This window comes from Heterodontus francisci, chromosome 26 (genome assembly GCF_036365525.1).
Source record: "Heterodontus francisci isolate sHetFra1 chromosome 26, sHetFra1.hap1, whole genome shotgun sequence".
Taxonomy (NCBI): domain Eukaryota; kingdom Metazoa; phylum Chordata; class Chondrichthyes; order Heterodontiformes; family Heterodontidae; genus Heterodontus; species Heterodontus francisci.
This window is the reverse complement of record NC_090396.1, coordinates 74587846-74611368: the sequence shown is the minus strand read 5'-3', so window position 1 is coordinate 74611368 and position 23523 is coordinate 74587846. Positions and strand designations below refer to the sequence as shown.

The window sequence follows — 23523 nt, the reverse complement described above, 5'->3', positions numbered from 1 at the left end:
TTGTATCCGCGAGAATTTAGAAGAGTAAAAGGTGACTTGATTGAAACATACAAGATCCTGAGGGGTCTTGTATGTGGAGAGGATGTTTCCCCTTGTGGGAGAATCTAGAACTAGGGGTCACCGTTTAAAAATAAGGGGTCGCCCATTAAAGATAGGAATGAGGAGAAATTTTTGAGTAGTCTTTGGAACTCTCTTTTTTAGAACATTACAGCGCAGTACAGGCTCTTCGGCCCTCGATGTTGCGCCGATCATCTGACCTACACTATTCCATTTTCATCCATATGTCTATCCAATGACCACTTAAATGCCCTTAAAGTTGGCGAGTCTACTACTGTTGCAGGCAGGGCGTTCCACGCCCCTACTACTCTCTGCGTAAAGAAACTACCTCTGACATCTGTCCTATATCTTTCACCCCTCAACTTAAAGCTATGTCCCCTCGTGTTTGCCATCACCATCCGAGGAAAAAGACTCTCACTATCCACCCTATCTAACCCTCTGATTATCTTGTATGTCTCTATTAAGTCACCTCTCCTCCTCCTTCTCTCTAACGAAAACAACCCCAAGTCCCTCAGCCTTTCCTCGTAAGACCTTCCTTCCATACCAGGCAACATCCTAGTAAATCTCCTCTGCACCCTTTCCAAAGCTTCCACATCCTTCCTATAATGCGGTGACCAGAACTGCACGCAATACTCAAGGTGCGGCCTCACCAGAGTTTTGTACATCTGCATCATGACCTCGTGGCTCCGAAACTCAATCCCCCTACTAATAAAAGCTAACACACCATATGCTTTCTTAACAGCCCTATTAACCTGGGTAGCAACTTTCAGGGATTTATGTACCTGGACACCAAGATCTCTCTGCTCATCTACACTACCAAGAATCTTCCCATTAGCCCAGTACTCTGCATTGCTGTTACTCCTTCCAAAGTGAATCACCTCACACTTCTCCGCATTAAACTCCATTTGCCATCTCTCAGCCCAGCTCTGCAGCCTATCTATGTCCCTCTGTACCCTACAACACCCTTCGACACTATCCACAACTCCACCGACCTTCGTGTCATCCGCAAATTTACTAACCTACCCTTCTACACCCTCTTCCAGGTCATTTATCAAAATGACAAACAGCAGTGGCCCCAAAACAGAACCTTGCGGTACACCACTAGTAACTAAACTCCAGGATCAACATTTGCCATCAACCACCACCCTCTGTCTTCTTTCAGCTAGCCAATTTCTGATCCAAAGCTCTAAATCACCTTCAACCCCATACTTCCGTATTTTCTGCAATAGCCTACCGTGGGGAACCTTATCAAACGCCTTACTGAAATCCATATACACCACATCCACGGCTTTACCCTCATCCACCTGTTTGGTCACCTTCTCGAAAAACTCAATAAGGTTTGTGAGGCACGACCTACCTTTCACAAAACCGTGCTGACTATCGCAAATGAACTTATTCTTTTCAAGATGATTATAAATCCTATCTCTTATAACCCTTTCCAACATTTTACCCACAACCGAAGTAAGGCTCACAGGTCTATAATTACCAGGGCTGTCTCTACTCCCCTTCTTGAACAAGGGGACAACATTTGCTATCCTCCAGTCCTCCGGCACTACTCCTGTCGACAATGACGACATAAAGATCAACAACAACGGCTCTGCAATCTCCTCCCTGGCTTCCCAGAGAATCCTAGGATAAATCCCATCTGGCCCAGGGGACTTATCTATTTTCACTCTTTCCAAAATTGCTAACACCTCCTCCTTGTGAATCTCAATCCCATCTAGCCTAGTAGGCTGTATCTCAGTAATCTCCTCGGCAACATTTTCTTTCTCTACTGTAAATACTGACGAAAAATATTCATTTAACGCTTCCCCTATCTCCTCTGATTCCGCACACAACTTCCCACTACTATCCTTGATTGGCCCTGTTCTAACTCTTATCATTCTTTTATTCCTGATATACCTATAGAAAGCCTTAGGGTTTTCTTTGATCCTATCCGCCAATGACTTCTCGTGTCCTCTCCTTGCTCTTCTTAGCCCTCCCTTTCTCAAAGGGCGGTGGAAGCAGACTCTTGGAATATGTTTAAGGCAGAAGTAAATACATTCTTGATAAGCAAGAGGGTGAAAGGTTATCGGGGGTAGGTGGCAATGTGGAGAAATCAGTTCAGCCATGAACTTACTGAATAGTGGAGCAGGCTCGAGGGGCCAAGTGGCCTCCCTCTGCTCCTAATTCATATGTTCGTACGTATGTTAGTTCCAGATTAAGCACAGCACAGTTTATATGCAATTACCCCCTATACACAGGAAACACGGGTACCTCCAATGTTCACTATGAAAAAATTAGCAGGGTCTGCGGGCGGTCCTTTAATTTAAATAACTAAGGTGAGTGGCAACATCAATGGGAGCACATCTTGTGTACCCACCTGCCCTGAGAAGCTACAATCTGTGGTGGGGTTGTCTCTAACCCCTTCCACAGAAAGCAACAACCTATGATCCTTTTTCTGCCTTCGAGAGTCCTGGCTGTTACACAGCCCTGAACACACACCACCAGCCCCTCCACCCCAAGGTGGGGCCCACTTTCACCCATTGAGCGCCCAGCACATTGGGTGTACCGGCTGCCAGTAGTCTGCCTGAGGCATGATAGGCCATGGACATGAGAACTCTTGGCCTGGGGATGCCCAGCCTTGCCCCTTCTTTGGAGGTGGGTTAAAGGCTTCAGCCTCACAAAATCAAATAAGAATTCCAGGTGGAAGGATTCGATCCACATATCCAGTCCTGCCCTAATATGGAATCCATTTGCCAGCACTCCTGCTGCATCTTCAGCCCATCATTGCAGAAGAATGAACACAATTCATACAATGTTGCTCTTGTAACCACACAATCTCTTTACTACACCCAAGTCTGAAATGCAGATGAGTGCTTTTCTCTTTCCAATTTTGCAAATCATTTTTGGGTGAATGACAGACAAAAGGCAAGAGACATCTGCATCAGAGGCGAGTCCTTCCAATCTTACGATCTAGCATTCGTGGAAAAGAATTTCCAGGAAGAGGACAGGCAGCTCCAAGGTCAAGCTTCCTCTTCTCTGCAACAACCATATGACTTTACCAACCTCAGGTGAGCACATCCTAATGCATCAGTAGTTTCTACAACTAAACTGGCTGGAGGGAAATTGCCAATTTGTGCCGAATAAAAGTTGATTTTGTGCCCTAGATTTGCACCCACAGAACAGTTTTGAGACTACCTAACTATTTTTACATGGGATCTTTACAATTGCTTTTCCTCTCGTTAGTCTGGGCTGGATTCAAACTGGGGCGATGATAGAAAAGCACTGATCCCATGGCCTCTCCTCCCTTAAGGTGAAGTCTCAATGTTACAAATGCACTAAGTCATCTTGTGAACATGACTCACCATCCACTTTGTGTCCCAAGCCACATAGTTGGCAAAACGCTGCTCATTTTTTCTGCTTCCTCACGCATCAGATCTTGATCCAGTGGAAGTGCAGATACACCATCTTTATACAGGTCAGATTCCCTGCAGGATAGAGGCAAAAGATAGCAACTAGACTCAGAATCGAGGATTTCCTTATAACACTTCCCTCCCTGCAGTCTTCCTGTGCCACATCACATATTCCTGACGCTTTTCGAGTTGCTGCTATCACTTGTCATTTTCCCTTGTTCCCAATGAAAGCAAGAGCATCTCTGCATTTCCGCTGCTTAAACTAAGGCCAAGAATGAGAGCTCCTTGCATGAGGAACTACAGGATCAGAGTTGTATCCCGTCATTGGAGCTCAGTTACACTGCATCACCAGGCATCATTCTAAAAACATGCAATCTGCAGTGAAAAATAACCAAGATGGGAAGACAGATTCAAACCGAAATAAAATATGCTTTCCATTCATACAATCTGATGAAGAAAGATGGGAGAGGCTCATGTGGAGCATGGACAGATTATGGAAAATCCTAAACCCTGATACTTGAGATTACTCTCACATATGTCAGCTGTTCAACTGGGTGCCATTTGTTGCACAAAGAACTTGGTACATTTTCAACCTATAACAAAAGTAATTTCTTTTTGGGGGTCGGGGGGGGGGGGTGAAGAGTGGGGAAAGAGAGAGACTTTAAGGAAAAGGAAAAACCAGCGGTATATTTCTAGTGCAAAGTGCACTCATTGTACAGTGAAAAAGATCATTTCTGTATGACATGCTATTTTGGATTAAAGGACTATATTTACTCCACTGCAGTAGCACACAAACAATCCTGGTCTTGACCATCAGAGATTGATGGGACAGGTTCCCTGGGCTGATAAGCTGTTGTAGCGCAGCTACTAAAAAGGGAATTTTCCAAAGCAGCAACACTGTGCAATGGAGGCCACTGGAAACCAAGAAACTACCCACAGACTTCCCACAAATAACACATTACTTGTAAATATGTCTGAAATTATGCTGGGAAAGAGAGATGTATTTAATAGAAAGGACAATGTTACGTTCTGTACATCTTGCAACATTGGTCAAAATAGCACAGATTGTGCCTCAGTTTAGTCTCGATTAGAATTCCATGTAATGACTCCACATACCGCCTGTTAAATGTCCGCGTGCTGTCTGAAGAGCTCTGCACTCCCAGAGGGTCTGTAAAAACATGTTCTGTGTAAGCTCCGGACTGACTAACATCAGTTACATCATCATCTGACAGTGGAAGGTTTAGACTGGATTCTGTTGCTTCTGTGGCCTCTTCTGCTGCTAGCAAACTTTCGTCAGGGCTGCCACTCTCAGCACCGATTTCCCCTGCTAAAAGGTACAGGTATTACTGCAGAGATCCTTTTAACAGACCAGAGAGCAGATGGACTTGATCGCCCCTAGTCACTGAACCGCCTGTTCAACCATCTAGCAGTAGGTCACTGCACTGAATGCACAAGGATTTAAAAACATCCAATGAAACCATTTAAACTGCTTTCAGAGACAGACACACTCCTTTATCCTTTTAACACTTCAGTAAATATTTACTTATATTTAACTCCACGGTCTAGAAACACATGAATCCTCACACAAGGCTCCAATTTAAAAAGAATTTAAGACTTAAACAGTATGCAACTTTGCAGCTTCACAGCTGCAGTCTGCTTATTGCTGCAACAATGACAGTGGCCTGTGACAAGGCAAAGCTCCAGCAAGACCATGTTTACTTTATATCTCAGGGGCTTACAATGGATATGATCTTAACTACCATTTATTTTCCACCCTTCGCTTCCTCCCAACTTCCAAAGGACTGAAGCATTGAAACTTGGAAACATAGAAAAATAGGTGCAAGAATAGGCCATTCGGCCCTTCGAGCCTGCTCCGCCATTCAATACGATCATGGCTGATTATCCAAACTCAGTTATCTGTTACTGCTTTCTCCCCGTATCCCTTGATTTCATTAGCCCTAAGAACTATATCTAACTCTTTCTTGAATATATTTAATGATTTGGCCTCAACTGCTTTCCGTGGTAGAGAATTCCACAGGTTCATTACTCGCTGGGTGAAGAAATCTCTCATCTCAGTCCTAAATGGCTTACCCCTTATCCTTAGACTGGTCCTGGACTCACCCCACCATCAGGAACAAACCATTGATAGAGTTGCCCCACACCTATTCAATACCCTTTCAACAACAACTTGTATTTATATAGCATCTTTAACACAATAAATGTCCCAAGGCACTTCACGGAAGTATTATAAAGCAAAATTTGACATCAAGTTAAACAGGTGATTTTAAGGCAAATGGCCCAAAGCTTTGCCAAAGAGATAGGTTTGAAGGAGCGTCTTAAAAGGAGGAGAGAGAGGTAGAGAAGGGGAGAGGTTTAGGGAAGGCATTCCAGAGCTCAAGGCCTAGACAGCTGAAGGCTTGGCTACCGATGGTGGAGCAATTAAAAATTGGAGATGCTCAAGAGGCCAGAATTAGATCAGTGCAAATATCCCAGAGAATTGCGGACAGGAGGAGATTAGAGAGATCGGAAAGGGCAAGGCCAGAGAGACTTGAAAACAAGGATGAGAATTTTAAAATTGAGGTGCTGCTTGACTGGGAGCCAATGTAGATCAGCAAGCACAGGGCTGGCAGCTGAACAAAAGATTGCGCAAGTAAGGACACAGGCAGCAGAGTTTTGGATGATCTCAAGTTTAAGGAAGGTAGAATGTGGGAGGCCAGCCAGGACTGTGTTGGAATGGTCAAATCTAGAGGTAATAAAGCCATAGTTTCAGTAGCAGATGAGCTGAGGCAGGGGCAAAGTCACGCGATGCTATAGATGTTATAAAACAAAGGAGATTGAGGGGAGATTTAATAGAAATGTGAAAGATTACAACAGACTTAGATAAGTTACAGAAGAAAAAACTGTTCCCATTAACCAATGGAACAACGACTAGGGGACACAGGTTGAAGGTTTTGGGCAAAAGATGCAGGGGGAATAGGAGGAAGAACTTTTTTATGTAGCGGGTGGTAATGACCAGGAACTTGCTGTCCACAAGGGTGGTGGACGTGGAATCAAACAAAATGAAATTGGAGACCACTGAAAGGAAATCGAATTGCAGGGCTCCGGGGATCGAGCAGGGGAGTGGGTCTGACTGAATTGCTCCGTGGCGAGCCGGCATGCAAGCAATGCGCCGAATGGCTTCCTTCAGTGCTGTAAATGACTCGAGATGGAAATAAGTGGTCATAGTGATGGCGCAGATATGCTGATGGAAGCTCATCTCAGGGTCAAATACATCATGAAGGTTGTCAACAGTCCGGATCAACCTCAGAAAATTGCCAGGAAGAGGGATGGAGCTGGGAGCTAGGGAATGGAGTTTCTAGTGGGTACCGACCACAATGGCTTCGGTGTTCCCAATGTTTAATCTGAGGAAATCTTTGCTCATCCACTACTGGAAGTTGGACAAGCAGTCTAATAATTTAGCAACAGTGCAGGAGTCAAGAGAGGTGGTGGTGAGGTGGATCTGGCTGTCATCACTGTATGTGAAAACTAATACGGTGTGTTTGGATGATGTCACGAAGGGCAGCATGTAGATGAGACAAAGGAGGGGACCAAATATAGATTCTTGTGGAACACCAGAGGTAACAGTGTGGGAGCAGGAAGAGAAGCCATACTCTGGCTATGATTAGATAAATAAGAATGGCAAGATAAATCAGAATGGCTTCTAATGCTAAGCATCATAAATGATAAAAATATATTTTTATTCATGTTCTGGTCATTACAAGGCTTTGGGTTTTAATGTTCAGTTAAAACTGCAATCTTGCTGTCCATTGCAACTGGTGTTCAGCCACATGATATGACCAAATATATGCTCTTCAGTGTTGAGTACCATTCGCGACTCCTCAGATACTGAAGCAGTCCGTGCCCACATGTAGCAAGACCTGGACAACATTAGGCTTGGGCTGATAAGTGGCAAGTAACATTTGCGCCACACAAGTGCCTGGCAATGACCATCTCCAACGTGAGATAATCTAGAGTCATCGAGTCGTACTGCATAGAAACAGGCCCTTTGGCCCACCGCGTCCATGCCGACCATAATGCCCATCTATACTAATCCCTCTATGCCTTGCTCATTCAAGTACCTGTCCAGATGCCTCTTAAATGTCACTACTGTTCCTGCCTCCACCACCTCCTCTGGCAGCTCATTCCAGATACCCACTATTCTTTGTGTGAAAAATTTGCCCCTTTGATCCCCTTTAAACCTCCTTCCTCTCACAAATCTATGCCCTCCAGTTTTAGTCACCCCTACCATGGGAAACAGACTCTGGCTATCTACCCTATCTATGACTCTCATAATTTTATGTATCTCTATCATGTCCCCTCTCAGCCTCCTTCGCTCCAGGGAAAACAGACCCAACCTGTTCAATCTCTCTTTATAACTCAAGCCCTCCAAACCAGGCAACATCCTGGTGAATCCTTTGTGCACCCTCTCTCGCTGAATCACATCTTCCTTATAGTGCGGCGACCAGAACTGCACACAGTACTCCAAGTGCAGCCTAACCAACGTTATGTACAACTGTAACATGACGTCCCAACTCTTGTACTCAATGCCTCGGCCGATGAAGGCAAGTATGCCATATGCCTTCTTCACCACCCTGTCTACCTGTGTTGCCACTTTCAGGGAACTATGTACTTGCACCCCAAGATCTCTCTGCTCAACACTCACCAGGGCCTTGAAATTCACGGTATATGTCCTGCCCTGGTTTAACTTCCCAAAATGCATCACTTCGCACTTGTCTGCATTAAATTCAATTTGCCAATCCCTTGCCCACTTCCCCAGTTGATCTATATCCTGTTGTAACCTTAGACAACCATCTTCACTGCCCACTATACCACCAATTTTATTGTCATCTGCAAACTTACTGATCATGCCCCCTACATTCACATCCAAGTCATTAATATATATGACAATCAACAGAGCCCAGCACCGATCCCTGTGGCACACCACTGATCACCGGCCTCCAATCTGAAAAACAAACCTCCACTACCACCCTCTGCCTCCTATCACCAAGCCAATTTTGTATCCAATTGGCTAGCTCACCCTGGATCCCATGTGTTCGAACCTTCTGGACCAGCCTACCATGCTGGACCTTGTCAAAGGCCTTGCTAAAGTCCATGTAGACAACGCCCATCGCCCTGCCCTCGTCAATCCTCTTGTTCACCTCCTCAAAAATTCAAATTCGTGAGACATGATTTCCCACTCACAAAGCCATGCTGAATGTCCCTAATCAGACCTTGCCTTTCCAAATGCATATAAATCCTGTCTCTCAGAATCCCTTCCAATAAGTTTTCCACCACTGATGCAAGGCTCACCGGCCGGTAGTTCCCTGGCTTATGCCTGCTGCCCTTCTTAAATAAAGGCACAACATTAGCTATCCTCCAGTCTTCCGGTACCTCACCCGTGGCTAACCATGACACAAAAATCTCTGCCAGGGCCCCAGCAATCTCCTCCCTTGCTTCCCATAGCATCCTAGGATACACCTGGTCAGGCCCTAGGGAATTATCCACCTTAATGCGCTTCAAAACCTCCAACACCTCCTCCTCTGTAATGTTGATATGCTCCAGGATATCGCTGTTCCCTCCCTTGAAGTCACTAGCTTCCATGACCTTCTCCACGGTAAATACAGACGAGAAGTATTCATTTAAGACCTCGCCCATTTCCCGTGGCTCCACACATAGGTTACCACACTGATCCTTAAGGGGACCTACTCTCTCCCTAGCTACCCTTTTACTCTCAATTTACTTATAGAATCTTTTAGGATTCTCCTTTATCTTATCTGCCAGGGAAATCTCATGGCCCCTTTTCGCCCTCCTCATTTCCTTAAGTGTACTCCTACATCCCCTATACTCCTCAAGGGACTCGCTTGATCCCAATCTAATCATCTCCCCATGACATTCAACAGCATTGCCATCACTGAATCTTCCACCATCAACGGGCGGCACAGTGGCGCAGTGGTTAGCACCGCAGCCTCACAGCTCCAGGAACCCGGGTTCGAATCCGGGTACTGTCTGTGTGGAGTTTGCAAGTTCTCCCTGTGTCTGCGTGGGTTTTCTCCGGGTGCTCCGGTTTCCTCCCACAAGCCAAAAGACTTGCAGGTTGATAGGTAAATTGGCCATTATAAATTGTCACTAGTATAGGTAGGTGGTAGGGAAATATAGGGATAGGTGGGGATGTTTGTTGGGAATATGGGATTAGTGTAGGATTAGTATAAAATGGGTGGTTGATGTTCGGCACAGACTCGGTGGGCCGAAGGGCCTGTTTCAGTGCTGTATCTCTAATCTAAAAATCTAATCAACATCCTGGGGTTTACCATTGACCAGAAACTGAACTGGACCAGCCATATAACTATAATGGCTAGAAGAGCAGGTCAGGGGCTGGGATTTCTGCGACACGGAACTCACCTCCTGACTCCCCAAAGCATGTCCACCATCTGCAAGGCACAAGTCAGGAGTGTGATGGAACGCTCTCCACTTGCCTGGATGGGTGCAGCTCCAACAACACTCAAGAAGCTCGACACCATCCTGGACAAAGCAGCCCACTTGATCGGCACCCCATCTACAAACATTCACTCCCTCCACCACTGGCACACAGTGGCAGCAGTGTGTACCATCTACAAGTTGCACTGCAGCAACTTGCCAAGCCTCCTTCGAGAGCACCTTCCAAACCTGCAACCTCTACCACCTAGAAGGGCAAGTGCAGCAGATGCATGGGAACACCACCAACTGCAAGTTACCCTCCGAGCCACACACCATCCTCACTTGGAATTATATCACGGTTTCTTCACTGGGTCGAAAACCTGGAATCCCTCCCGAACAGCACTGTGGTTGTATCTACACCACATGGACTCCAGTGGTTCAAGGCGGCGGCTCACCACCATCTTCTCAAGGGCAATTAGGGTTGGACAAGAAATGCTGGCCTTGCCAGCATTGCTCATATCTCGTGACGAATAAAAAAAATTAGCAAAAAATAGGTGAGAGACATGACAGATATAAAACCCTTCACGATTCCTTACCATTGATACAGCGACCTACACTCCTCCTCTCTTTCCCCTCAACATCCTCTAACACATATCAGCCTAGACTTTGAGAACAACACAAAGGGCTCGAACATTCAGCCTTTGAATAGGAATTCGCACGTTCCGTTCTCCCCACTGCAGATCATTTTGAGATGAGGATGCTGGCAGGTGCTGCTCCCTGGTTCACTTCTTGCTGCTTTATGCAGGAGTACAATCTTGAGTAATACTTCTGTTCCAGGCTTACCATTGGAAAGCAGAGGTTTAAATTACCCAGCAGCACAGCCCATCTCTCATTGATGCAGTAATTTTATATAAGTAATAATCATCAATTAGATCATGCCGATTGCTATCTTAGGTTAAAAGCATACAGCCACACAGTAACAATATTTTTCCAAAGAATTTCAAGTTTCTGTCAGCCGTGACTCAGTTCATGGCACTTACCTTAGATGAGTATAATTGTATAAAGGTAAAACATTGTTAAGCCACAAAACATAAAAAGATGTCATCACATGAAGCTATTTAACTGCATACCTGGCTCTCCTTCAAGTATGGGTGATGAACTGGCGGGAGTGCGTGCGCTTGGAGGGACAGGACTGCCTTCTGTGGTGCAACCAACAACTGTGATCCCTCCCAACAGATTGTCACTTCCGGCTGAACTGTTACTGGCGACACTCCCTGCTAAAGAGGCACATTCCGCCTGGCTTCCCTCAGCATCCATTGTAATCTCCTCCCCAGCAAGATAGTCCGTCTCTCGGGCACCTATAAATTATTGATGGGATGACTTAATGCAAGCAATCAACAATCTGATCATGTGACTCAATATCATTGGTTAAAAGCATACAGTTCACACAGCTACATAATGTTTTTCTGCAGAATTTCTACAATTTCTGTCAACTGTATGGGCGGCACAGTGGTTAGCACCGCAGCCTCACAGCTCCAGCAACCCGGGTTCAATTCTGGGTACTGCCTGTGTGGAGTTTGCAAGTTCTCCCTGTGTCTGCGTGGGTTTCCTCCGGGTGCTCCGGTTTCCTCCCACATGCCAAAGACTTGCAGGTTGATAGGTTAATTGGCCATTATAAATTGCCCCTAGTATAGGTAGGTGGTAGGGAAATATAGGGACAGGTGGGGATGTGGTAGGAATGTGGGATTAGTGAAGGATTAGTATAAATGGGTGGTTGATGGTCGGCACAGACTCGGTGGGCCGAAGGGCCTGTTTCAGTGCTGTATCACTAAACTAAACTAAACTATGGCTCATTGGGTAGGATCCTCATCTCAGTGTCAAATGGTCATGGGTTCAGAGACTTAAGCATATTATTTAGGCCGACACTTCCAGTGCAGTACCGAAGGAGCGCGGCACTGTCAGAGAAGCTGTCTTTCGGATGAGACGTTAAACCAGGGACCTATTTGCCCTCTCAGGTAGATGTAAAAGAGCCCATGGCACTATTTTGAAAAAAAAGCAGGGGAGTTCACCCTGGTGTCTTGGGTAAACATTTATTTCTCAACAAACTTCACTTCAACAGATTATGTGGTCATTTATCGCATTGCTGTTTGTGGGACCTTGTAGGAAATTTATTTTTATTTAGAGATACAGCACTGAAACAGGCCCTTCGGCCCACCGAGTCTGTGCTGACCATCAACCACCCATTTATACTAACCCTGCAGTAATCCCATATTCCCTACCACCTACCTACACTAGGGACAATTTACAATGGCCAATTTACCTATCACCTACTAGTCTTTGGCTGTGGGAGGAAACCGGAGCACCCCGCGAAAACCCACACAGTCACAGGGAGAACTTGCAAACTCCGCACAGGCAGTACCCAGAATCGAACCCGGGTCCCTGGAGCTGTGAAACTGCGGTGCTAACCACTGTGCCGCGTGTAACGCAACATTACAACAGCAACAACAATATTTCATTGGCTCTAAAGTGCTTTGAGATGCCGAGGTTGTGAAAAGCGCTACAGAAATGCAAACTATTTCTATATAATGGGCCTGATTTTAACTCTGCTGTAAGTGAATGGGTTTTGAGCGAGTTAAAATCAGACCTAGAAAAATAGGAGTAGGCCATTCGGCCCTTAGAGTCTGCTCCGTCATTCAATACAATCATGGCTGATCATCCAAACTCAGTTATCTGTTCCCGCTTTCTCCCCGTATCCCTTGATCCCATTAGCCCCAAGATCGATATTTAACTCTTTCTTAAATATACTTAACGATTTGGCCTCAACTGTTTTCCGTGGTAGAAAATTCCACAAATTCACCACTCTCTGGGTGAAGAACTCTCTCCTCATCTCAGTCCTAAATGGCTTACCCCTTATCCTTAGACGGTAACCCCTGGTCCTGGACTCCCCCACCATCAGGAACATCCTCCCTGCATCTAGTCTGTCCAGTCAAAGAACAAAGAACAGTACAGCACAGGAACAGACCATTCGGCCCTCCAAGCCAGCGCCAATCTTGATGCCTACCGAAACTAACACCTTCTGCACTTCCGGGGCCCATATCCCTCTATTCCCTTCCTATTCATATATTTGTCAAGATGTCTCTTAAACGTCGCTATTGTATCTGCTTCCACCACCTCCCCTGGCAGCAAGTTCCAGGCACTCACCATCCTCTGTGTAAAAAACTTGCCTCGCACATCCCCTCTAAACTTTGCCCCTCGCACCTTAAACCTATGTCCCCTAGTAACTGACTCTTCCACCCTGGGAAAAAGCTTCTGACTATCCACTCTGTCCATGCCGCTCATAACTTTGTAAACCTCTATCATGTCGCCCCTCCACCTCCGTCGTTGCAGTGAAAACAATGAGTTTTTCCAACCTCTCCTCATAGCTAATACCCTCCAGACCAGGCAACATCCTGTTAAACCTCCTCTGTACCCTCTCCAAAGCCTCCACGTCCTTCTGGTAGTGTGGTGACCAGAATTGCACGCAATATTCTAAGTGTGGCCTAACTAAGGTTCTGTACAGCTGCAACATGACTTGCCAATTTTTATACTCTATGCCCCGACCGATGAAGGCAAGCATGCCGTATGCCTTTTTGACTACCTTATCCACCTGCGTTGCCACTTTCAGTGACCTGTGGACCTGTACGCCCAGATCTCTCTGCTTATCAATACTCCTAAGGGTTCTGCCATTTACTGTACACCTCCCACCTGCATTAGACCTCCCAAAACGCATTACCTCACAGTTGTCCGGATTAAACTCCATCTGCCATTTCTCCGCCCAAGTCTCCAACCGATCTATATCCTGCTGTATCCTCTGACAATCCTCATCATTATCCGCAACTCCACCAACCTTTGTGTCGTCCGCAAACTTACTAATCAGACCAGCTACATTTTCCTCCAAATCATTTATATATACTACAAACAGCAAAGGTTCCAGCACTGATCCCTGCGGAACACCACTAGTCACATCCCTCCATTCAGAAAAACACCCATCCACTGTTACCCTCTGTCTTCTGTGACCGAGCCAGTTCTGTATCCATCTTGCCAGCTCACCTCTGATCCCGTGTGACTTCACCTTTTGCACCAGTCTGCCATGCGGAACCTTGTCAAAGGCTTTACTAAAGTCCATATAGACAACATCCACCGCCCTTCCCTCATCAATCATCTTCGTCACTTCCTCAAAAAACTCAATCAAATTAGTAAGACACGACCTCCCCTTCACAAAACCATGCTGTCTCTCGCTAATAAGTTCGTTTGTTTCCAAATGGGAGTAAATCCTGCCCCAAAACTTGCCAAACTTGTCTTTCTTTCTCAGGAACATGCTGGTCCTGGATTCTAATCAGCTGACGTTTGAAAGACTCCCACATGTCAGATGTTGATTTACCCTCAGACAGCCGCCACCAATCTAAATTCTTCAGTTCCTGCCTAATATTGTTATAATTAGCCTTCCTCCAATTTAGCACCTTCACCCGAGGACTACTCTTATCCTTATCCACAATTACCGTAAAACGTATGGAATTATGGTCACTGCTCCCGAAATGCTCCCCCACTGAAACTTCGACCACCTGGCCAGGCTCATTCCCCAATGCCAGGTCCAGAATGGCCCCATCCCTAGTTGGACTATCTACATACTGTTTCAAGAAGCCCTCCTGGATGCTCCTCACAAATTCTGCCCCATCCAAGCCCCTAGCACTAAGTGAGTCCCAGTCAATATTGGGGAAGTTAAAATCACCCACCACTACAACCCTGTTAACTTTACATCTTTCCAAAATCTGTCCACATATCTGCTCCTCTACCTCCCGCTGGCTGTTGGGAGGCCTGTAGTAAACCCCCAACATCGTGACTGCACCCTTCCTATTCCTGAGCTCCACCCATATTGCCTCGCTGCATGACCCCTCCGAGGTGTCCTCCCGCAGTACAGCTGTGATATTCTCCTTAACCAGTAATGCAACTCCCCCACCCCTTTTACATCCCCTCTACCCCGCCTGAAGCTTCTAAAGCCTGGAACATTTAGCAGCCAATCCTGCCCTTCCCTCAACCAAGTCTCTGTAATAGCAACAACATCATATTTCCAAGTACTAATCCAAGCTCTAAGTTCATCTGCCTTACCTGTTATACTTCTCACATTGAAACAAATGCACTTCAGACCAACAGTCCCGCTGTGCTCAGCAACATCTCCCTGCCTGCTCTTCCTCTTAGTCCTACAGGCCTTATTTACTATGTCCTCCTCATTTACTTCACTAGCTGTCCTACTGCTCTGGTTCCCACCCCCCTGCCACACTAGTTTAAACCCTCCCAAGTGACGCTAGCAAACCTTGCAGCCAAGATATTAGTGCCCTTCCAGTTTAGATGCAACCCGTCCTTCTTGTACAGGTCCCATCTGTCCCTGAAGAGAGCCCAATGGTCCAGATATCTGAAACCCTCCTTTCTACACCAGCTGCTCAGCCACGTGTTTAGAATTTGTTAGTCCTGTTAGAATTTTGTAGGTTTCTATGAGATTCCCTCTCATTCTTCTAAACTCTAGTGATTACAAGCCTAATTGACCCAAACTCTCTTCATACATCAGTCCTGCCATCCCAGGAATCAGTCTGGTGAACCTTCGCTGCACTCCCTCCATAGCAAGAACATCCTTCCTCAGATAAGGAGACCAAAACTGTACACAATACTCCAAATGTAGTCTCATCAAGGCCTTGCGTAATTGCAGCAAGACATCCTTGCTCCAGCACTCGAATCCTCTCAGTATGAAGGCCAACATACCATTTGCCTTAACTGCCTGCTGCACCTGCATGCTTCCTTTCAGCGACTGGTGAAATCTATCAACGTTCAGATAATAATCTGCCTTTCTGTTTTTGCCACCAAAGTGGATAACCTCACATTTATCCACATTATACCTCATCTGCCATGCATTTGCCCACTCACTCAACCCGTCCAAATCACACTGAAGCTTCTCTGCATTCTCCTCACAGCTCACACTCCCACCCAGCTTTGTGTCATCTGCAAACTTGGATATATTACATTTAGTTCCCTCATCGATATTATTATATATTGTGAATATCCGGGGTCCTAGCATTGATCCCTGCGGTACTCCACTAGTCAGTGCCTGCCACTTGGAAAATAAAACGTTTATTCCTACTCTTTGTTTCCTGTCTGCCAACCAGTTCTCTATCCATGTCAGTACCTTATCCCCAATCCCATGAGCTTTAATTTTGCATGCTAATCTATGTGGGACCTTATCAAAAGCCTTCTGAAAGTCCAAATATACCACATCCACTGGTTCTCCCTTATCTATTCTACCAGCAACATCCTCAAAAAATTCCAGTAGATTTGTCAAGCATGATTTCCCTTTTGTAAATCCATGTTGACTTTGTCCAATCCTGTCATTGTTTACCAAGTGCTCTGCTATTAGATAGAACATAGAAAATACAGCACAGAACAGGCCCTTCGGCCCACGATGTTGTGCCGATCAAAAATAAAAAAATCGCACGTCAATTCTGCCATCCCAGGAATAAGCTCAGTAAATCATCTTGCACTCCCTCCATGGCAAGAAAATCCTTCCTCAGATGAGGAGACCAAAACTGCACACAATACTCCAGATGTTGTCTCATTAAGGCCCTGTATAACTGCAGTAAGACATCCTTGCTCCTGTACTCAAATCCTCTTGCAATGAAAGCCAACATACCATTCACCTTCCTAACTGCTTGCTGCACCTGAATGCTTTCTTTCAGTGACTGGTGTACAAGGACACCCAGGTCTCATTGCACCTCCCCCTTTCCCAATCTTTCACCATTCAGATAATCTACCTTTGATAATGGACTCTAGCATTTTCCCCAATACTGTAGCAGGTTAACTAGTCTATAATTCCCTGTTTTCTCTCTATCTCCTTTTTTAAATAGTGGGGTTACATTAACTACCCTCCAATCCGTTGGAACTGTTCCAGTGTCTAAAGAATTTTGAAAAATGACCAGCAATTACCTAATACAGCAGAAAGCAAAACTAGAGAACTAAAGGGGCAACAAGTCATTTCTGTCACTGTGACTAACTCTACACAAAGCCTCGATAATAGTAACAGAGTTTGGCCCTAACCATTTCAAATTTACAATTTTAAAAAACAAATTGGTAACAGTATTTCATAAGACAGTTTTTGACAAGAGAAAAAACAAACTGTAAAGCCCTGCCTTTCCATGATCCATGCAACTTCTCTTCAGATGAGAAGCATTCTTGTTCCTACATTAGTAGGAACTAAGAGGCACAGTGGAACTTCAGACAACACTTCTCCATTCCCATAACTTAGAAAACATGTCACCAGGATAAGCTCCAAAGTGAGGGGGGAGGGGAGAAGAGGGGCAAATGGAGTAGAAAGAGCTCAAGACGAGAGTGCAATTACAAGCTTTAAATTGATAAGCCACCTACTACGAGCCTAATGCTCAAAATTACAGCTGCTGAACCACCATACAATCCTGCAAACATTTTAAGAAAGCCAAAAAAACACCAGTCTCATATACATAACCCATAAGTTACTCTGTTTAAAAAGACAACCAACACAATTCCTGGCACATGTAAAATGAACTCGCCTGGTACACTGGCAAGGCAAAGGATGTGAGAGTTGCAGACAAAGAAACTGTCCAAGATCTTTGCAGGCTGGTTGGCATCTATAACCACCACCTTGCCAGTAGAATGTGTGCTTGTACAAATCCAAACCAAGCTCGATAGCTCCTCCTGATGCCTCAGCTCCTTCTCCTGTTCCTGCACAAAACAGATTTTAATAAGCAGACTTAATCCAGTTCATAACCTTCCATATTTCAAGCAATGAACTGCATGGACAATAATAAAACATAAAGCAGCAAAATATTGCATTTTATTTTGTTAATGTTACAATGAGAATCTATTACTGCCAAATCATTGGGTCCAAATCAATTTGACATTTAAAGCAACAGTGATCATGTTAGACCAGAGAAAGAAAGTTGGATTGTGCCTGTGGTTCTGATATGGTGAGATTCTGATCCAAGCAATGCTGGCAACAAAACAAGCACGCACAGGTAAATAATTTTCCACCCAGAAATGGAAGGAGGGAAAGAGATTTCAAGAAGGAAAGTTACCCCTAGTCACAAAGTGCCACCACCACCACTGCCCCTGGGCACACAGAGCTGCCTCCCAAAGACACAAAATGTCATTTCCCAGCAGATGGTTTCAGCTAAGCAATTGCAGAGGTCTGGCAGCAAGTCCACCCACCCTCTCAAAAAGGGAAGAAATATTTTTTTAAAAATCCAAGTATGCATCTTTCCCCCTTGCTGATGGCTGCTTGGTAAACAATAAGCCACGTGACCCAGAAGCAGGCTTTTCAATTCTCAGTCTGTGCAAACTTAGCTCCCGTCCATGGCCAACAATAATCTGGGGCCGCATATTTTTCACGACTGTCTAAGCAGTGAGACATTTTATTCCAGGAAGAGTCGAAACTTCCAGGAATTGAGGGGTGAACACATAAGTGAGATAACCACTGGACCTAGACCATGGCCTCTGCTGATAACCATACACACTGCACTTGGACTGTTGGGAGTGGACAAAATGGTATTCCAGGGGAACTCGTGCTCTGTCCCATCTCTGTTCCATTTCGGACATACGCAACCTCCATTCAGGACCATCTGCAAGATTAGGAAACTATGTGGAGCACGAGCACACCTCTTATTCCATTCGGTCTGCAATAACATCTTTCATTCTACTCCGTTGTCAAAAATCAGTAGAAGAGGCCAATGAATGATGAAAACGTACTGCCCTTCTTGCCAGCCCAACTTATGAATTGGGTAATGGAATGCTGCGGTACAGAGGGATCTGGGTGTCCTTGTACATGAATCACAAAAAGTTAGCATGCAGGTACAGAAAGAAATTAAAAAGGCAAATGGAATGGAGTATAAAAGTAGGGAGGTCTTGGTACAACTGTACAGGGCAGTAGTGAGACTGTATCTATTCAAGGCTGATTTAGATAAGATTTTTGATTTACAAGGGAGTGAAGGGTTATGGGGACAGGCAGGAATGTTGAATTAAGGCCACAATCAAATCAGCCAATATCTTATTAAATGGCAGAGCAGACTTGAGAGGCCGAAGGGCCGACTCCTGCTGCTATTTCTTATGTTCTTACTTTAAGCTCTTGCTCCAGGAGGTCCAAGCTGCTCTGAGATCCTCTGCGCTGTTTATTACCTTCCGGTTCAGAACCAGTCATATCATTGTAAAACACACTAGCACCAAAAATTGAGCCGCCATCACGAGTTTTGCCTCCTGACAAGTTAACGCCCACTGCACACCATAACTGGGAAACACAAACAAGACGAGATCATGAGTCAAGGTCATTTACGACGAAGGATGCCTATTTTTATTGGAAATAGAGAATCACAAGTCAAGGGCCAAGCCCCAGAATGCAGGGCACCACCCGAGGTGGTCAAGGAGATCAATATTCAAGAAGTAATGGTGAAAGTAATATCAAGTTCACATTTTAAAAGACTGTAGATTAAACTTTAGTATGACCATCAGCCACAAACCAACTACGTGTGGAGTATAAACACTGGCACAGACCTGTTGGGCCAAATGGTCTTTTTTTGTGCTGTAAATAATATGCAATTCTGGCTGGATAAAGCACTATCGAGAACTTCTATTGTCTGTGAAAACTGCTCACGATTCCAGGATCTTGCTGGAATGCAAAGTGAACCCCCAGCTTCCTTTCTCTCCAATAAGTCGTCATCTTGAACTCCACTCCCCTGGCTCCTCTCCCTTTACCTCCAAACAGTAAGTGCCAAGAACTCATGGATTTATTTTTCACTAAGATTGAGACCATCCAATCAGGTGCTTCTGCCACTTCCCTCCTTTCCCCAGCCCACTGGAGAAGATCCATGTTTGAATCTCTCCAATCAAGTTTCCGTCCCTGCCACAATATTGAAATAGCTCTCAAAGTCACAAATGACATCCTATTTGACTGTGACAAATATAAACTCCTCCTTGCCCTTCTTGATCTGTCTGCAGCCTTTGACAGTTGACCACACCACCCTCCTCCAACGCCTCCCCATCATCGTGCAGCTGGGTGGGACAACACCTGCCTGGTTCCATTCTTATCTAATCGCAGCCAGAGATCACCTGCAATGACTTTGATTCCTGCTCAAGCACCAATACCTTTGGTGATCCCCAAGGATCTATCCTTGGTCCCCTCATATTTCTCAACTACATACCAGAAACATCAGTTTCCACATGTCCGCTGATGACACCCAACTCTACCTCACTACCATCTCTTTGAGTCCTCCACTGCTTCAAAATTGTCAAGATTGCTTGCCTGACATTCAGCACTGGATGAGCAGAAATATTCTCCAATTAAATATTGGGAAAACCGAAGCCATTGTCTTGCCGCAAATTCTACTCCTTAGCCACTGACTCCATCTCTCTCCCTGCAAACTGTCTAAGACTTAGTCAGACTGTTGGCAAACTTGGTGTCATTTATCCTTGCCTCAGCTCATCTGCTGTTGAAACCCTCGTCCATGCTTTTGTTACCTCTCGACTTAACTATTCTAACGCACTCCTGGCCGGCTCTCACATTCTACCTTCCATATACTTCAGTCATCCAGAATTCAGCTGCCCATGTCCTAAATTGCACCGCATCCTATTCACCCCGGTGGTCACTGACCTGCACTGACTCCCAGTTAAGCAAAGCCTTAATTTTAAAATTCACATCTTTGCTTTCAACTCCTTCCATGGCATCACCCCTCCCTATCTCTGTAATCTCCTCTAGCCCACAACCCACTGAGATATCTGACTCCTCTAATCCTGGTCTCATGAGAATTCCGGATTTTAAATCGCTCAACCATTGGTGGCCATGCCTTCGGTTGCCTGGGTCCCAAGCTCTGGAATTATCCCACTTACCCTCTCCACCTCTTTCTCTTCTAAGATGCTCCTTAATATCTACCTCTTTGACCCAAGGTCATCATCCTAATATCTCCTTAAATGGCAAGCTGCCATATTCTATTTTACACTGCCTCTGTGAAGCAGCTTGGGAATTATTACATTAAAAGCATTATATGAGTACAAATTATTGTTGTTGCAATTCAAGAGTCCAGAATGTTCCGTCAGGGCTTTAGGTTTGTGGGGGTAGCTATATCTCTTGCTCACAGCAACAATTGGCAAAAGACATAAAAACTGAAGACTTCTGATTTGATGCGAGATGGAAATATTAGCAAAGGGGTCGCATTAGTGAATCAAATCAGCTGAAGACTGGCATCTGTGATGCTGGGGACTTCAGGAGGAGGCAGAGATGGATCATCCACTTGACACTTCTGGCTGAAGATTGTTGCAAATATCACTCCAAGTGCTATCAAGTAACAGCTGAAGGCACGGAATACTGCAAAGGCTATGGGCCTTGACAACATTCCGGCAACAGTACTGAAGACCTATGCTCCAGAACTTGCCGCGCCCCTAGCCAAGCTGTTCCAGTACACCTCCAACACTGGCATCTACCCAGCAATGTGAAAAATTGTCCACGTATGTCCTGACACAAAAAGCAAGACAAGTCCAACCCGGCCAAATACCGCCCCATCGGTCTACTCTCAATCATCAGTAAAATGATGGAAGGTGTCATGGACAGCACTATCAAGCGGCACTTGCTCAGCAATAACCTGCTCAGTGATGCTCAGTTTGGGCTCCGCCAGGGACGCTGAGCTCCTGACCTCATTACAGCCTTGGACAAAAGAGCTGAACTCAGGAGGTGAGGTGAGTGTGACTGCCCTTGACAACAAGGCAGCATTTGACCGAGTATAGCATCAAGGAGCCCTAGCAAAACTGAAGTCAATGGGAATCAGGAGCAAAATTCTCCACTGGTTGGAGTCATTCCTAGTGCAAAGGAAGATGGTTGTGGTTGTTGGAGGTCAATCATCTCAGCTCCAGGACATCACTGCAGGAGTTCCTCAGGGTAGTGTCCTAGGCCCAACCATCTTCAGCTGCTTCATCAATGACCTTCCCTCCATAAGGTCAGACGTGGCATCAGCTTGCTGATGATTGAACAATGTTCAGCACCATTCGCGACTCCTCAGATACTGAAGTAACCCATGTCCAGATGCATCAAGACCTGGACAATATCCAGGCTTGGGCTGATAAGCGGCAGGTAACATTCATGCCACACAAGTGCCAGACAATGACTATCCCAAACAAGACAGAATCTAACCATCTTCCCATGACTTTCACTGGCATTACAATCGCTGTATCCCCCACTATCAACATCCTGGGGGTTACCACTGACCAGAAACTGAACTGGAGTACCCATATAAATACCATGGCTGCAAGAGCAGGTCAGAGGCGAGAAATCCTGAAGTGAGTAACTACCTACTGACTCTCCATTGCCCGTCCACCATCTACAAGGCACAAGGAGTGTGATGGAATACTCTCCACTTGCCTGGATGGGTGCAACGCCAACACTCAAGAAACTCGATACTAATAAGACAAAGCAGCCCGCTTGATTATCATCCCATCCACAAACATTCACTCCCTCCACCACCTATGCACAGTGTGTACCATCTACAAGATGCATTGCAGCACTGCACCAAGGCTTCTTAGACAGCACCTTCCAAACCCGCGACCTCTACCAACTAGAAGGACAAGGGCAGCAGTTGCACGAGAACGCCAGCACCTGCAAGTTCCCTTCCACGCTACACACCATCCTGACTTGGAACTATACAGCCATACTTTCACCGTCGCTGGGTCAAAATCCTGGAACTTCCTTCATAACAGCACTGTGGAATACCTACCCCACATGGACTGTTGCAGTTCAAGAAGGCAGCTCATCACCACTTTCTCAAGGGCAATTAGGGATGAGCAATAAAAGCTGTACTAGCCAGCGACGTCCACATCCCAAGAACAAATAAAAAAAACTGCAGTGCTTTTGAAACAGTTACTTCAGGCAGCCAAGCTCAAAATTTCAGGTTTACAAAAGCTGTAGAAAGTATTTTGCCCTGATCAGTGGGGTTTGGGACAGTTCTTGAAAGTTTAATGTAATGAGATGCAAGTTGCTTAATGAGTGACTCTGTGCTTTCAACCTCCAGCCCATAAATGCAGCACCTGACTAATGCTTCATTTTAAAAAGTGACAGCTTTGGACCTGCATCTAGGCTCAAGATGAACATTGATGCAGCTGCTGACAGGACCCAAGTTAGAGAGTCTTGGCCAACTGTTGGATCTGAACTGTCTATTCTTTGGGACACTGGAAATCCAAAGTCAAAATTCTCCAACCAAGAAGGGGACATTTTATACAATTTTTATGTTCAGTAAACAACATTTACATTGAAAGTGCAGACTTTATTGGTCAACTATTTGGAATAATGTCACCTTCAAGTAAGTATCTTTGTCGTCCAAAGGTTGCAGATACACTGGCACAGGCAGATTCTTCATCTTGCTGTCACTTGGACCACCATTCGTCACCTAAAGGGAAACCAACAAGCTACATAAATGCTCTGGAGAGTCATGGCTAATACAAAGTGGGGGGAGGGGATGGGGGCAGGGAAATGACAGTGGATCAGTACCCCAAAAGGCAAATCCCGACATAACTCCCCCCGTCCCCCTAA

The 23523-nt window shown here is 45.4% G+C and overlaps 1 protein-coding gene across 6 annotated transcripts in view; it reads right to left on the bottom strand.

The window, feature by feature from the left end:
- LOC137384473 (C-Jun-amino-terminal kinase-interacting protein 4-like) overlaps positions 1–23523 on the bottom strand; it is a 321098-nt gene that overhangs the window by 30380 nt on the left and 267195 nt on the right. For 4 of the 6 annotated variants that reach the window (XM_068058602.1, XM_068058604.1, XM_068058605.1 and 1 more), the window contains 6 exons: positions 23288–23380; positions 19075–19242; positions 17513–17684; positions 11036–11263; positions 4569–4779; positions 3405–3527 (listed from right to left, as the gene is read on the bottom strand). In XM_068058602.1, the coding sequence (XP_067914703.1) occupies positions 3405–3527; positions 4569–4779; positions 11036–11263; positions 17513–17684; positions 19075–19242; positions 23288–23380 (995 nt within the window). The remainder of the gene's footprint in view (positions 1–3404; positions 3528–4568; positions 4780–11035; positions 11264–17512; positions 17685–19074; positions 19243–23287; positions 23381–23523) is intronic. The other 2 variants (XM_068058603.1, XM_068058608.1) reach the window with 1 other exon arrangement.